Source organism: Cucurbita maxima, unplaced genomic scaffold, assembly GCF_002738345.1.
Source record: "Cucurbita maxima cultivar Rimu unplaced genomic scaffold, Cmax_1.0 Cma_Scf00008, whole genome shotgun sequence".
NCBI lineage: Eukaryota > Viridiplantae > Streptophyta > Magnoliopsida > Cucurbitales > Cucurbitaceae > Cucurbita > Cucurbita maxima.
This window is the reverse complement of record NW_019272024.1, coordinates 3,835,907-3,852,367: the sequence shown is the minus strand read 5'-3', so window position 1 is coordinate 3,852,367 and position 16,461 is coordinate 3,835,907. Positions and strand designations below refer to the sequence as shown.

General features: G+C 34.4%; 2 protein-coding genes and 1 pseudogene across 2 annotated transcripts; 2 read left to right on the top strand and 1 right to left on the bottom strand.

The window, feature by feature from the left end:
- Positions 1–1,720, top strand: LOC111483388 (annotated as a pseudogene).
- A 3,340-nt stretch (positions 1,721–5,060) lies between these two features.
- LOC111483220 (1-aminocyclopropane-1-carboxylate synthase 9-like) lies at positions 5,061–6,897 on the bottom strand. Its single transcript, XM_023129369.1, has 4 exons — positions 6,751–6,897; positions 6,473–6,604; positions 6,233–6,393; positions 5,061–6,060 (listed from the first exon to the last, which is right to left on the bottom strand). Exons 1-4 carry the CDS (start codon positions 6,895–6,897, stop codon positions 5,061–5,063), a joined length of 1,440 nt encoding a protein of 479 aa, XP_022985137.1.
- Positions 6,898–14,794: 7,897 nt separating this feature from the next.
- Positions 14,795–16,099, top strand: LOC111483252 (putative clathrin assembly protein At4g40080). Its single transcript, XM_023129400.1, has one exon. It carries the CDS (start codon positions 14,883–14,885, stop codon positions 16,080–16,082), a length of 1,200 nt encoding a protein of 399 aa, XP_022985168.1. The 5' UTR covers positions 14,795–14,882; the 3' UTR covers positions 16,083–16,099.
- Positions 16,100–16,461: the final 362 nt, after the last annotated feature.

The following is a 16,461-nucleotide window of genomic DNA, read 5'->3' as shown; positions in this document are numbered from 1 at the left end:
GAACTCTTCATAGCCATGGGTTTGAGCCATTTCAATGGCATTGGCTTACTTTCCTTGTGTTTTGTTATATGTTCGTCACCGTTTCAGGACGGCCCGCAACATTTCTTGAGGATTTTAGGGTCACGTGGGCGGATAACCATGTTAGGCAACTCAACGGTGGAAGGGGAATTCAACTCGTTCTCGACCAAAGTTCAGGTATAGTAACGTTTTAAATTATCGATCAATCTAAAAACTTAAGTTGATATGATATAGAATACTTCAACCGTCACACATGTGAGCGTGTTGTTCATAAGAACATAATTTTAAGGATTGAATGTTGATGAATTATAAGGATGTGGGTTTGCTTCAAAACGTCAATACTTATTTGGAAAAGTGAGCATGAAGATCAAACTCGTCCCTGGTGACTCTGCGGGAACAGTCACTGCCTTTTATGTAAGTTATCGTTAAACATAGAGAAATTGGCTTAGTTTTGGTATTACATAAGTTGAAATAGAATCAAATCAAATCATAATGTTTCATTGCAGATGAACTCAGACACAGATACTATACGTGATGAATTAGACTTCGAGTTCTTGGGAAATAGGACAGGACAACCTTATACCGTTCAAACGAACATCTATGCTCATGGAAAGGGGGACAAAGAGCAAAGAGTGAACCTTTGGTTCGACCCTGCTGCTGATTTTCATACTTATTCAATTATGTGGACTCATTCGATAATCATGTAAGTTATGGATATATAGGCATAGTTTTGGGTTGCTATAGCTTTTAAAATAATTAGTGATAAAGGTGTTTAAGATTTTTGATTGATTGATAATTAATATGAGATCTCAAATTGGTGGGAGAGGGGAACGAATCATTTTTTATAAGGTGTGAAAACCTCTCCCTTAGACTGTTTTAAATATAATATCTACTAGCTGGAAGCGGGCGGTTACAAATGGTATCAGAGTCAAACACCAGCCGGTATCCAATATGCTAACAAGGGCGTTGGACCTCGAAAGGGGTGGATTGTGAGATCTCACGTCGATTGAAGAGAGAAACGAGTGCATTCTTTATAAGGGTGTGGAAACTTCTCTAACAAATAAATTTTAAGACGGATAATATCTGTTAGTGGTGGACTTTGACTAATATATTAGGTATATTCGATGAAATGGGGTTTTTGTTGATACATATATTTTAATTTGTATGTAGCTTCGCTGTGGATGAGATCCCCATAAGGGTATACAAGAACAACGAAGCCAAAGGGATCCCATACCCAAAGCAACAGCCGATGGGAGTGTACTCGACGCTATGGGAAGCCGACGACTGGGCCACAAGAGGTGGGTTGGAGAAAATTGATTGGAGGAAAGCCCCATTCTATGCTTATTACAAAGACTTCGACATTGAGGGATGCCCTGTCCCAGGGCCATCGAGCTGCCCTTCGAACCCCAACAACTGGTGGGAAGGGCCTGCCTACAAGGCACTAACCCCTACGCAAGCCAAGAACTACCAATGGGTGAAAGCCAATCATATGATCTATGACTATTGCACCGACAAATCTCGTTACCCTCAAACCCCAAAGGAGTGTGCTTTGGACAATCTTTGAAGCACGATGGACTTAAGATAATTACATACATATATATATATATTTCAAACAATTGGGTGTGTGCTACATATAATATATCGGTCTCTTTTTATGTATTGGGTTTTATGAAATTAAAGATTTGATATTTCATTTTGGGTACACTAACGTTCTACTCGAACTATGTTAGTTTGAATTCGAATAGATAAGAATATGAAATTGTGCATGTCCATAAATGAGTTGTCAAAACTTTATAAAAGGTATTATAAAAGATATACGACGTACGTTTTTGTAAGCTATTAATTAGTTGTTGTAGAGCAAACATTATTTATTATCCTAACTTCGAACTCTTTTTGTTAGATAACATATGTGTAACATCCGAGTTACTATAGAAATTAAAAAGTTATATTTTTCATTTTAAAGTCGAACTTTTAAAATTTTATTGTGGGTTTTAGAGATTAAATTCAAGATTAGGTTGATGATAATCCTAGGAACTCAAGAAAAATATAAAATAAAATAGTAAAAATTTGGGAAAATCGGTCAAAGTCAACCCCGAGAGAGTAAATCCGTCATTGCGACCCTTCTAGCCTAGAAAGAAAAGGAAAAGTGAGGAAAAAGAAAAAGAAAATGCGGGTTAAGGGTTCTTAAGAGAGAGTTTCAAACGGAAAGTCGAAATCCGCTTCAATCCAAACTGTACTTAGAAGTAGGAATTTATTTTTACACGGATTTTTCATAGGGAATTTGTAGGGATCGGGTACCCTACGAAAAAAAATTCAATCTTTTTATATAGTTAAATTAAAAAAAAAAAATCATTCTAAATCATTTTTTAAGGGATAATTTTTATATTTCAATATAATTTCTAATTATAAAGTTTAACCTAATTTCTAAAAACTCAAATTTTAATATTATAGGATAATATGCTCCAACACATATATAAAGTTAGCAAGGCAGTTCGGTTTCCATCCTCCGTCCCGTTTAACTAACAAATAAGAATTTATCTCCACTCCATCCCTCTTGTATTTAAACAGAGATTCTCAACTCCATTTGGGACAGATCTCGTTAGATCAGATTATCGGTTCACTCGTTATATCAAATGACCCAATAAGCCCATCGAGCTCCATTATTGCTTCAGCCCAATTCCAAATACGAAACTCCAACTCAAATAAGGAAAAAATTAGACGATTTTCTTCTTCTTTTTTTTTTTTTTTTACCATTATTACTCAACTTTTAGGTAGCTGGAAGAAAGAAAAATGTAACACAAATGCTCTCATTTCGTGGAATTTTTAATCTCATTTCGAATCACTCTTATTTGAACGTGGTCTAACTTCATTCATATGCTTCCATTTTACTCGAACATCATAAAAATATGATCATCGTTCAAATGTAATCTCACTCAATTCATATAATTCTATTTTACCCGAACTTCACAAAAACATGATCATCATCTGACGTTATCCAACAAAGAAGACGCCAAAACAAAACAAAAGCAAGTTGAGCTTTAAAACCTTTTGTAGACCCTCCAAACAAAATGATCGTATTGATATTGATGACTCGAAATGACCTAAAACCAAAGGGGGAGAGAAGAGTAAAGAACGAGAGTCAATGAATGGGGCCAAAAGGAAGGGGGGGCCTAAATGAAAGCTTGGATTCAAGCAGCATGGGAGATGGAAGAAGAAGAAGAGCAAGAAGAATACATAGATAAAAGAGAGCGTGTTGAGTTGATATGCTCACATGGGCATTCTTTCGAAGACAATACAGCAACCAAAGAGTATATGGGGCATACAAGGTTGGTGGTTTGAAGAAAATTTGTTTAGCTCGATGATACGAATCTCTTCAAGAAAAGCAACGTCTCTCACAATGTCTAAAATGATAGTCGGGAGAAATCACTTTGTCTTGAAGCTTTTTGATATGAACCAAGAGACATCAATCATACAATATACTTTAATGAAGATGTGAAGAAAATGCTGTTGAAATTATCAAAAGATATTTCAATTCATGCCACAAGAAGTTTTATTGTTATAAATTTCGGTGGATTACAATTTAGAGTAATTTAGAGTTATTGTATTTCATTAATGTATTTTAAGACATTTTATTTACTTTAGGTTACATTTACATCAGGTTAATTATGACCATAAAGTATGAATGTTACCACTCTTGTAATGCTTTTAATAGTTTCATTTCGAGGCTATATAAAGTCATGTATGTTATATTTGTAGTAAAAAAAGCATTTGTGTTTTCTTTAGCCAACGGCTAAGTTTCTTTTCAATTTCATGTAGTTTAGGTTGCATGTAGAATCATTCAAGCTCGACATGATCAATATTTTTCTAGTGGAGTGATTCGAATCTCAAACAAATGTTATTGCGTTAAGATATTTGATCAACAAAAATCATTCAAGCTAGACACGATCGATCTTACTTGTGGAGTGATTCGAATCTCAAACAATGTTATTACCTTGAGATATTCAATCAATAAGGTAATCCAAATCTTACTCTCCTTGTAGTGATTTCCACATATCACTTTTGATCGACCTGTTGAATCTTTGGAGGGTTAGAAACCCAAAGTTCGTCTCGATGTTTGGGCCAAAACTCGTCGATATTTAGATTTGTTAGAGCTCCATCATGCTTGTCCTTTTCAGAATTCATCTTGATGTTTGGATACGAGCTCGATTATTAAGTTATTATCCAAATCTCTTCTTATCTCAACTCATCTGATCGCTCATAAACTCCTTTCACTCCGCTCACTTTTTCGAGTTTCTTCTATCAACATATATAGACTATTAATCAAATCTAGACTAAAGAAGGCAATCTGGTTGGAGTTGGATTGGGTGGGTTGTGAATGAAGCAAGCGAAGAACTCTCCAGCACCACACCCAAGTTGGTGGAAAGTGGAGAGCTCTCGGGATCCACAAGCAAATGCCATTGTTTTCATACTGCCGGCGACAACACACGATGCCACTTAACAAAAACATGCTTTCGTTGGGTTTGACGCAACATAAACCGACCATGCATGCTTTGTTATTTATTAACTTCACCCTTAATTTCTCCCAAACCCTACCCTTTTCCACTCTCAACGGGATACATGTTCACACTTATAATATTATATTTCGAGAATATGCTTAAAGTGAACAATATCGTATCATTATTGTGGAGGATTGTGGTTCCTAACCGCTACTCTTTTTGATGAATGGTTAAGATTTCACCCTCGAATTCATTATTAAATGTCGATATAATTATATTTGTAGTTCAAATAAGCTTGATATAAGAAAATTAGAGTAAGATAACGTAGGTTTAATATTGAAATTGAGATGAATTACAAATGACACTGCTAATCCATATGGATTGAGTGCACAAGATGAGTTACAGACGTCACTGCTAATCCACGTGGATTGAGTGCATGAACTCTTTTTTTTTTTTTAACATAGAGATTCGAATTTCTCTCTCACAAATGAGTAAAAAAACACAAAGAGGTGAAGAAATTAAATGGGTAAAATATGTTGCACCAAGCTATCGATCACGTGATTCGCTACTGCGATCATGAATCGATAACCGAAAAACCCATTTAGCCACTGACTTCCTCTTCGTGTCGAGGTTGTTTGAAGTAGAATTAACATTCCGAGATCGAATCCAAGTAGAATTTAGCTTAGTAGTGGTGGAGTCAACCACGAAAGCCTTGAATCTCTTCATTGCGAGATCCAAAGTAGCCTCAGACATGTTGGCAAAACAAACACGAAACCAACCGGGTTCGGAGCAATGGCACGATTGACTGGGCGACACGTTTAAGCGCACCTCGAACACAATCTTCCTCCAAAGCTCCATTTCTGCCTCAAACGTATTAGCTCCCAACAAATGCCTCATATCTACCCAAGAAAATAGTCCTGCATTCCCTTTATGGCACTTAATTCCAGCCTTTTCCAGCCCATCCACCAGCATTCTCTGTCTTTTCTTCAGCCTCATTTGATTCTCCCTTATGTACTTCCTCCTAAACGTCTCGTCGGACAACATCACCGATAAAAGATACTGCGTTTGCGACGAAACCAACCCAAAGCTCGACATTTTCGTTGCAGCAGCTACTACTACCTCGTCATTTGAATACACCGCTCCAACTCGAAACCCCGGCAAGCCGAGATCTTTCGAAAGGCTATAAACGATATGAACTTGTTTTCGGATTTGGTCATTGTGTTTGTAGCTTTGGTTGAGGATTTCCATGACACTTACAAAGGCTGGGGTTTGAAAAACAGTGCCTGAATAAATCTCGTCGCTGATTAAGTGAAGGTTTTTTGATGCAATGAATTGGAGTAGAAGGTTGAGTTCTTGAGTGCTGATTGTGGTTCCTAATGGGTTTGATGGGTTCGTGACCAGCACTCCTTTAACCTTGAGGTTGCGATTTTGGGCGCTTTGGTAGGCTTCTAACAATGCTGGCTTTGTGATTTTGAAGCCATTCGAGCTCGAGCATTGGATGGGCACGATCTCTATCCCCGTTCTCCATTTCAAATCTCTATCAAATCTGTATTAAGTAACGTCAAGAATGAGAAACACAAATAGAATTGAGTATTCATATAAACCGTTATATAAAATATATTTCACGTATACAATAAAATATATTTCACGAATATCTTTATATCTTAAATCAAATTTCATAATAAGATATAAAATCAAAACGAGGTTTTTACACGTACCCGGGATAGTATGGGGTAGGTAGAAGGAAGGCGTCGCCCGGTTCAGCCAAGCAGAACATAAGAGTCTCGTTAGCCGAGGTGGCACCAGCCGTGAGGACTATGTGGTCAGGATCGAACGTTACTTTGTTGTCTCTAATTTCCGACATGAACTCAGCCAATGCCTATATGAAACATTAAATTAGCTCCAAAAAACATGTCATGATGATCAGCTTAGGGTTAGGCAGATAATAAAAAACGTACCTTTTTGAATGCTGGCAAGCCATTGTAGTCTTGAAATAGAGCAAGTTCTTTAAAAATGGATTTGCCATCTCTTTTAAAACCCGCTGCATCTGGGTTCTCCTCGAGCCACCTCTCCACGAGGTCGAAGCATAACTATATCATCAAAATATACAACAAAAAATCATTAATTAAGATCTCAGGTCGATTGGAGAGGGTAACAGAAGTGTCAGAGAGACATAGGGCCCCAAAATGAAATGGAATGTGAGATCTCACATTTTAAGAACCGAACAATATCTTACCTGATTTTCTGCGAGACCCATTTGGATAATCCCGTTAGGGTTTCGAATCTCGTGGTAAGGATTCTTCTCGTATTCTTCCCAGCCTAAGAAGTAGGAGGAATCTTGACCATGGGAGTTGCACGTAGCTTTTGTAGACAACAGCCCCATGCTTGTTTCTTGTTCTCCTTTGTGAGGAATGCAAGAATTGAGAGTGAACATTGAAGGGTTGTGAATGTTTAAAGAGTAGTGAGGATGTCCATTGCAGACACAACATGAGGTATTTATAGACATCTTTGTTAAGGAATGACACGTGGAAAAGCATATGCTCTTTCCGTCACCAAGGAAACACCTCAGCACATCTATTTTCTTCCTTCCCTAAGTATTGATGCATATAAAAATAATATAACCCACCACCCCACTTTGCCTCCCATATAATTTAAACTCCCTTTATCTAAAATTAGAATTCACCCTATCATTCAACCGACACTCCATTTAATACATTCTCATTAGGATACCCGATACTCGATCTTGAATTTGAGTAGATGATAACTAAGAAAAGCTTAAAAGAATTGAAAGTACACGAACTTAAGCATGTTTTATTGTGAGTAACTCTATTTTGAGTGATCTCTGGTGAATTTTTCGATAAGATCCCACATTCTTGATAAGCATGTTTTAAAGTCTTGAGTAGAAGCCGTTTAAAAACAACAATATTTGTTAGTGGTGGGCTTAGAATGTTACAAATGGTATTATAGCAAGACATAAAATGGTGTGTCAGCAAGAACGTTAGGCTCTCAAGAAGGATGAATTGTGAGATCTCACATTAGTTGAAGAGGAGAACGAAACGTTTCTTATAACAACGTAAAAAGGGTATGTACTAGTTCGTGGAAATAGTTTTTACGATACTAAATAATTCTGACACGAGTCGATTAATTGAAATATATATTAGAAAGAGAGTATATAGGACCCGTACCGACATGAAATCTTGGCAAAGGTGTAGAAAAGAAGAGAGAGAGAGAAGCCATGGGAGAAGCAGCATCGCGTTGTTTGTCGGTCATTTATGACAATTCTTATAACCTCTCCATTAGGCCTTGTTTCTTATTTCCTAGAAATATATAAACTCACATGAATTAAATATTTCTTACTTAAAAGTTAAAGATTTAATAAAAAAATTATATTTGTATATTCATAAACTTAGTATTAAGTTCTTAATTAAGATTTTGAATTCGAATCTCGAATCTTGAGTATGAAGCGTTACTGGCTATATATTTAGCAAAATGAATATTGTTTCAATTATCATTAAATGGAAGTCGTCTCGAGGCCCTCTGAATGGGAGACAAACCGAGGGAGCCCCCCAGCCCCCCTACCCACCAATTTTCGTTTTTTTTCAATGCATGTTATATTTAAAAAAAAAATCGAAAATAAAAGTAAAATAACTATCTCGTGATAACGTTTAGATGCAATTTTGTAAATTTGAATGTTCTTTAATACATATTAGATAGTCAACCTTAAGTCCGCCGCTAGTAGATATTATCCGTTGATCCGTTATGTCTACAGATAGAGGTTTTCACATCTTTATAAGGAATACTCCGTTTCCCTCTCAAACCAATGTGGGATCTCATCGTTTATCTTTCGTGTATCTAACATATAACATACAAAATGATTGTCTTTTCGAACAATTATAACAATTTTAAACTAGTTTATGGCAAGACGATTGATTATAAAATTTGAAACGTTTTAAAACGATGCAAGTGAATCTGAAGGGGAAATCAATTACGACGTCAAAAGATAGCTCGAGAACAAAGGCAAAAGGGAAAATTTTGTAAAGGGGACAACAAATTTGTGTGTCATAAAAGTTTGGTGAGCTTATAATGCAAATATGGTTATAATGTTCTTGTTTTGTTTGTGTTTTGGATAAGTTATCTGGGAGAAGTCTTGGTGTTTTGTGTGGGAGAAAGAAAAGAAAAGCATTACCCGAAGCACGTGGTTTTGTAGTAGAAGGGAGTTATTAGGGCATGTGAAGGGATTGCCCCACGAAGAGAAGGAATTGGAAGGGCCATTTGGGTTTTGGAGGTGACAACGTCTATGATCCTCACGTTACTCTATTCCCCCTTTGTGCCCTTCCTCAAAGGAGGCATGCCCATGGTCCATTTCTTTACCCATTTCTCCTATCTATCTTAGTTTTTGTCTTCTTTTTCTAGACGATTAAGTAGTGTCAAATGGCGTTATGGCTAACTAGGTCGACCAAAGTTACAATGGTGTGTTTTTGTTTTTGTTTTTGTTTAGGTTTAACTTCGTATACTAGGGATGATAAAGTATTCACGGCCCAAGTCCACCGCTAGCAGATATTGTATTCTCTAGTCACAATCGCAATCGCACTTTTGATGGCACTCACTTTCCAGCAATAAGTGAGCTAAGTCAATTCGTTCTTACGTCGCCTACGACCAAGCGACATATGCTCGAGCCTCTGGCCTCGGTTTAAGAAGAAGGTTTTAGAAAACAAGCAATAAGTGAGCTAAGTCAATTCGTTCTTATGTTGCCTACGGCCAAGCGATATATGCTCGAGCCTCTGGCCTCGGTTTAAGAATAAGGTTTTAGAAAACGAGGGCAGAGAGAGATTTTCGAAAGAGGTGTTATATATGCAAGCAAGAGAGTAACAACAGTATATAAGTATATAACTATTGGTAGGGAGAAGTTGACAAACACCCTTAAGGGTATTTCGTTCTCCTCTCAACCAATGTGAGATATCACAATTCACCCCCCTTCAGGGCCTAGAGTCCTTACTAGCATACTGCCTTGTGTCTACCCCATTCGGGGAACAGCCTCCTTGCTAGCACATTACCTGGTGTCGGACTCTAATACCATTTGTAATAGCCCAAGCCCACTACTAGCCGATATTGTCCTCTTTGGGCTTTTCCTTTCGAGCTTTCCCTTAAGATTTTAAAACGAGTATGCTAGAGAAAGATTTACACAACCTTACAAAGGGGGTTTCGTTCTCCTCCCCAATCAACGTGGGATAGTACAAAATAAGTCATAATTTAGATGAAAAATTGAAATTTCAATAGCTTTTCAAGATAGTTTTTACCAATTTTATAAACACAACCTTACGTTAGACAGAAAACGTGCTTTTATTGATATATCTTGGTGTAAAGAATAGGGATCGGAGGAAATTAAGATATCTCGTCATAGGACTCATTGGGATAAGTGGCCAAACTATCAATTCATTATATAAACAATGGTACCATTTTATTTAACATGAATGAAACAAAATAAAAGTTAAAACTATTGATCATAGTCTCTCCTCTCTCTCCCTTCTGCCCAATATTCTTTGAATTTGAGCCCATTTACCTTCCCACATTCATACTCACCCCACGACCCTCCTCCAATTACGATCTTCCACAATAGTATGATATTTTTTACTTTTGAGTATAAGCTTTTATGATCTTCCACAATAGAGATAGTATTTCTTGTTTATACACATGATTTTCCTCTTAATTAGTCGATGTGAATCTCCTCTCAAGGATCCTCAATATTTGAAACGATCCTTGTTTAAGCTTTTGTAATGTCAGTTGCATTTATGTTGGAATGAGAAAGTTTAAACGTATAAAGCACGGCATAAATATCTGTCCTTTCAAATCATTTATAAGGTCAAAATCTCCTTTGTCATTATTGTGAGAAATACTCTACATTACCACATCTATTAAAGAACTTCGGTTAGTTTGAAATCGAGCTAACTTTGTTGCTTATCCATCATAAACTCAGGAATGTACGAGAGAGACTTCCATATGTAAATAAACAAAAGTGTCATATCTAAATAAAAGAGAAGTACATGAATTAACCGAAATCAGGTTCAAATGAAAGTAATTTTAAGAATAGATAGATAAAAAAGGCTTAAAAATCGAAGTTACTATCTATACTAAGGTGCACCTTCCTTTTCCACGGCTCAATTATAAGAATTTCAAAATTAAACGTATTTTGATTGGAGCAATCCTATGTTAAGTAAAGTGTGAGTGTTAAAGGACTCGTGTTGATCTATAAAAATGTTCTTTACTCTAATAAGCGAGAAATACGTAATCTTCATCCTATCTCAGCCTTATAGGAATTTTACTAGGAAGTAAGTGAAAGACGATAGAACAAGAAATTGATACAAAATTCATATTAATTGTAATGAAATTTAAGTTAGATTCTATGTTTTTGAGTGATGATCTAAGCCCTCCTCCATATCCGAAGTCACAACGATCTCCAGTATCGGTTACCTAAGTTAAATATTCTGTTTTTATACGTTGGGTTGTGTTAGGTCGTAACCCAATTTTTAAGTCGGTTGGATTAAAAAAAAACATTAACCCACCATCTAAATTTTTTGTTTTCCAAAAATTCAACTCAATCCAGACCGAACAAATCTAACCTAATCTAATTTTTATAGTTTAAATTTAATATTCTATATCACAATAATGACTCTAATCAATTTAAACATAACTCAATTGATTAAAATATATATAATATTGAATTTAAAGAACGAAAAATAATAAATTCAAAGTTTATAGTAAAAAATACCATAAATATAAAAGTGGTAAGGAAGGAAGAACCATTGAATTAAAACTTTAAAGTCAAACATTTTTATTTTATTTTTTAAAATTTGACTAAAGTTTTTTTTTTTTTTTTCTTCGTTCATATTTGAGTTTCAAATGTTGATTTGAAAATAACTATAAAAAAATGTTTTAATTTGAAATATAAACATTTGTAATATTAAACTTTTCATTTTATTCTTAAAAAAAAATTCAAAAATCAAAATTATTAATTTAATCTTTATTTTATTACAAAATTTAAATAAAACTTAATTAACTTTCAATGTCAAAATTTTATAGATAAAATATTGATTTAATAAATAATTCAAAAATAAACAATAAAATATATATATTTAAATTAATAATAAACATTTTACAATTTTAAAATAAATGAAGTGTTCACATTTTGAATTTCTTTTTTATGTTTTATTGTTTTTTTTTTTTTACAACATAATTTTTAATATTTTAATGACGTTTTAATATTTCTTTGTACCCAAGCTAGAATTGAAAATTATTGGAGTCTTTAATTTAGAATTGCCCGAGTTGAGGACCTTTCATTGAACTAGATGACGATACTCATTTTATTCGTAAATATTGTCTGCTTTGACCCGTTACATATCATCGTTAGTCATATGATCTACCACTACTTCGGCCTGTATCTTATATCATCCGATGATGGATTCTGATACTATTTATAACAGTCCAAGCTCATTATTAGTAGATATTATTTATTTTGATCGATTATATATTATCATCACCCTCACGATTTAAAAACGAGTATGTTAAATGAGTTTTTCACACTCTTATGAATTATTTAGTTCCACCTTTAATATTAAAATATCTTTCTTTTTTTCCTCAATTATTTATAATCTTTTATTTTTTAATATTAAAACTCCACTTATATATATATATTAATTTTCTTTTAACGTAATTAGGTGATTCAATAATTATAGATTGATTACGTGGGCCAATACTATTGGAGGGTTGACTTATATAAAACCGGCTCCATTAATGTCTCCCTAAACTCGTGGATCTGATAATTACAATAACCGATTTTTTATTTTATTTTTATTTTATTTTTTACGTAAACTTATTTATTTATTTATTTATTTATTTATTATTTCCCCACTACATTCTTCGTTTCCACGTGGTAGAATATAATTTTAAAATGAAATCTCATACTCAAAACTCAATTAATGGTTGAATTTAATTGTATTAATTTCTTTTAAAAATTTTCATAAGTTTTAATTTGTGTTTTAAATTATTAAAGGTTTATAAAAAATTTAAGTTGAAATTAGTAGATTGATTATTGTCCACTTATAATAATTTTGTAATTAATTAATATTACTTACATGATTTTATGTATAATAAATTTAAAAAATATTTCAAAAGTAAATGTTTTATTGGTTTTTTTTTTATTTATTTATTTTAAATATGAATACTACGGCTCTAGTTTTATGAAAAAAGCCAAAGCCTCTAGCGGTCATTTAGGGGCCTTAGCTGGTGATCGGGGCGCTTTCGTTTTTATTAGAGAGATCCGGACCATAAAATTTTTGTCTCACTTTATCATTATTTACTAAAAGGTTAGAAATATATCTTCTTTCGACAGAAAGATATTTTGAATTTTATAACCACCAATAAGTTTTTTGGAAAAAAAAAAATGTTTAGAGTTAATAAATAACAAGAATTTTTTTAAAAAAAAAACTCAATAATAAGAAAAAAAATGTTTGGTCAAAATAATAATGATATTAACAATAATAGTCAAAGGTCATGGTGTGTATAGTTTTACTTTATTTTATTAAAAAAACACAATTGGGAACTATAGTCAAAGGATGTGATCTTAAATTATATTTCATATCAATTATTTATTTATTTAATTTTAATTTTTTTAAAGCTTAACAATTATGAACCGATATCAAATTAACGACTATTAAAGTAATCATACGGTAAAATATAACAATATTAACTCTAAGTTTAACTGGTTTAGACTTGTAACGGACTAAAATCGTGTCATACTAACTAAGTTATGTGTGTTGGTCAAGACACTCTTTCACTGCTAAATATAATTGGTAGTTCTCTAGAGCTCGTTACGGTAGCATCATAACATAGGATAACGGCTCACTACGTGTCAATTAATATATATATGTGAGCTAACTATAAATGTCTCTCAATCAATACTAGGGGAAATTGACAATCATAAAACGTCCCAACATAGTGCATCTTAATTGTGTTATAACACATACATAATCATGGGACAGCAATCTTACGTGCATACTAACTAGAAGATATAGAAGGGCGTGACTTTGTAACTATCAACTACTATGATACAAATGTGGACCTTGTCAATCTCGACCCTTCCTTCTTAGAGGTCAATTGAAAACCCTCTAACAGTCTCATACCTTAACCAACTACTACATACTCATGTGGACCCTTACCTTTAACTAGATAGGTGCATTATTAGAAGTTAGTAAGTGTCTCTATAACAGATCCCGCACACAAGTTCATTTTTCTTTTTATTTTACAGAAAACTTCTAGTCAAGCTTTAAAATTACACCAAAAATCAATATCATTAAAATCAGCTAAAAAATCAAAGAAAAATACAGTGAAATAGTCAAATTGAACTAGACCGATCTAACTTAACCGGACCAACTAGTTGAGCTAGTCAAAGAGATCTATACCCCTTCACATCAGTGTCTTTCATTTGTTTTTCAGATTATATGGTACATTATTTTCAGGATAATAATATGATAATTTTGCGCCAGTTTTTGAACTTTATTATATCATTTTTTTCAACCAGACCAATTTAGCTCAATAGTTATGACATAAAGATCTTCCAAATTTTATGTCGAAATGAATCACATAACGTTGTGGTCCTATGCATTAAATTTCTAACCTAAGACCACCATCGATCCTATTAATTGACAAACAAGTTGTTCACATGAATAAATAAATAAATAAAATGCTTTAATGATTTAATTATTTATTTTACCCAGCTATAAAGTTTTATTATAATTATAAAAAAAAATAGTTAAACTTGATATTTAGATTTGAGTTAAATAAATAATTGAAGTTAAAAACTTCTCATTTCTAATAAAAAAATTGAAAAAATATTTAAATTTTAGAATTAGTTGACTTTAAAGAATATCAAATAATGTTTAATGGGTTGACTTTTAAAAATAAGAATATATTAATAATCTATTAAACAAAGAAAAAAAAGTATAAAAACTAAAATGAACCAAGGTGTGACACTTCACTTCAGTAAATGGGAGGTATATGGATGAAACGACACTACATATGAACCAGAGCGATCTACGTATAAGATTATTAAGAAAAGGCTGAAATAGTTGAAAGTTACTGTCAACATGGTGTACCGTGTTTTGTTCAGATCAATTCTACATTGAGTGACATCCTAAAATGACTCATTTTGATATCTAACAGGACCATATGAATATAAAATAAAAACAGCAAATGGTATTAGTGGTATTAGTTTAACAAGAATAGTAATGCAAATGGTATTAGTTTTTATTTTTTATTGTCATATGGACTGATGTTCCATTCTAATATAAAAGGAAAAGAACATCAAATAAAACAATGATAAAAGAAGATTATATCTTCCTTCTGTGGCCTCCAATTCCATACTCAATTTTCCTCTGTTCTGCTCTGTTCTGCTCTGTTCTGATCTGCTCTGCTCTGCTTTCAATGGTGAGCACAAAAAAGCTCAGTTCCCTAATTGGACTCATCAAAGACAAAGCCTCTCAAAGCAAAGCTGCCCTTCTCGCCAAGCCCAACATCCTCTCCTTCCAACTCGCTCTACTCCGAGCCACTACCCACGACCCACACGCGCCGCCCATTCACAAGGACCTCTCTGTTCTTCTCTCTTTTGGCAAAACCTCACGCGCCACCGCTGCTGCTGCCCTTGAAGTCTTAATGGACCGTCTCCAGAGCACCCAAAACTCCGCCGTCGCCCTCAAGTGCCTAATCGCCATCCACCACATCGTCAAGAACGGCGACTTCATTCTACAAGACCAGCTCTCTGTTTTTCCCTTCACCGGCGGCAGAAATTACCTTAAACTCTCCGATTTCCGCGACAGTTCCAATCCGATTTCTTGGGAGCTTTCCTCTTGGGTTCGATGGTACGCCCAATACATCGAAACGGTTTTGTGTATTTCCCGAATTTTGGGGTTTTTTTTTGTGGGTTCTTCGAGTTCAAACGCAGAGAGGGAGAAAAAAACAGAGCAGATTTCGGGTTTTTTTAACTCCGATTTGCTTAAAGAAACCGAATCTCTTATGGGTTTGATCGAAGAAGTCTCGAAAATGCCTCACTGTTTGCATCTGAATGGAAACGGATTAGTGGATAAGATCTACGCCTTTGTCGGTGAGGATTACTTGTCGGCTACGAAGGAAATTTCAACCCGAGTTACTGAGTTTCGGCACCGACTCGGTTGCCTCAGTTTCGGCGAATCGGTGGAGTTGGTTTGCGCGTTGAAACGGCTGGAGGATTGCAAAGAAAAGCAATCGAGGGGTATTTCTGGAAATCACGAAATTTTATTGAAGGGATTTTGGGGTTCCATTAGAGAGATCAGGAATTTGATTGGGGAGTCCAAGGATCTTCGGGAGACCGGTAAATTGGGCCGGACGAAGAGCAGGATGAGCGACTCGGGCCGGTTTATGGACCAGGATAACGCTAAACTTGATCGCCACTCGGTTCGGTTCGGTTCGGAGCGGTTTGATTTCACCTGTAAAGGGATTCCGGTTCTTGGTATAACGGAATCATATTTGTTGCTTAAATGATTGTATTGTTTTAGAGAGACGGCGTTATTTTGTAATCATTTTTATTATTTTGTAGATAAGTTTTGTGTGGATAAAAAATTATATTTTTACCATATATTTAAAAAATTGTATCAATTTTACTGCGGCTTATTAATAATAATTATTATTTTAGTCTTAAACACGAACTTATTTTAATGCAAAAATTGTCAATAAAAATTAAAAATAGGGATTCCAATAGTCTCGATCCAAAAATTTATGCTTGAGTTAGATTTTTCAATTTGAGTTGCGTTGAATTTGCGGAATATAAAAAATTCGATTTGGTTTGTCTGACAAAGAATTTCGACACCTCAGGATCGTTATAGTTACAGCTGTCGTTCACCAGCTCCCTTGTCATCAGGTC

Excerpts from the sequence above, each read along its gene's own strand:
- LOC111483220 (XM_023129369.1), bottom strand. The coding sequence starts at position 6,897 with ATGGGGCTGTTGTCTACAAAAGCTACGTGCAACTCCCATGGTCAAGAT. Across the intron at positions 6,605-6,750 it reads TGGGTCTCGCAGAAAATCAG|TTATGCTTCGACCTCGTGGA; the intron begins GTAAGATATTGT and ends TTGATGATATAG. Across the intron at positions 6,061-6,232 it reads CCTACCCCATACTATCCCGG|ATTTGATAGAGATTTGAAAT; the intron begins GTACGTGTAAAA and ends TACTTAATACAG.
- LOC111483252 (XM_023129400.1), top strand. The coding sequence starts at position 14,883 with ATGATAAAAGAAGATTATATCTTCCTTCTGTGGCCTCCAATTCCATAC.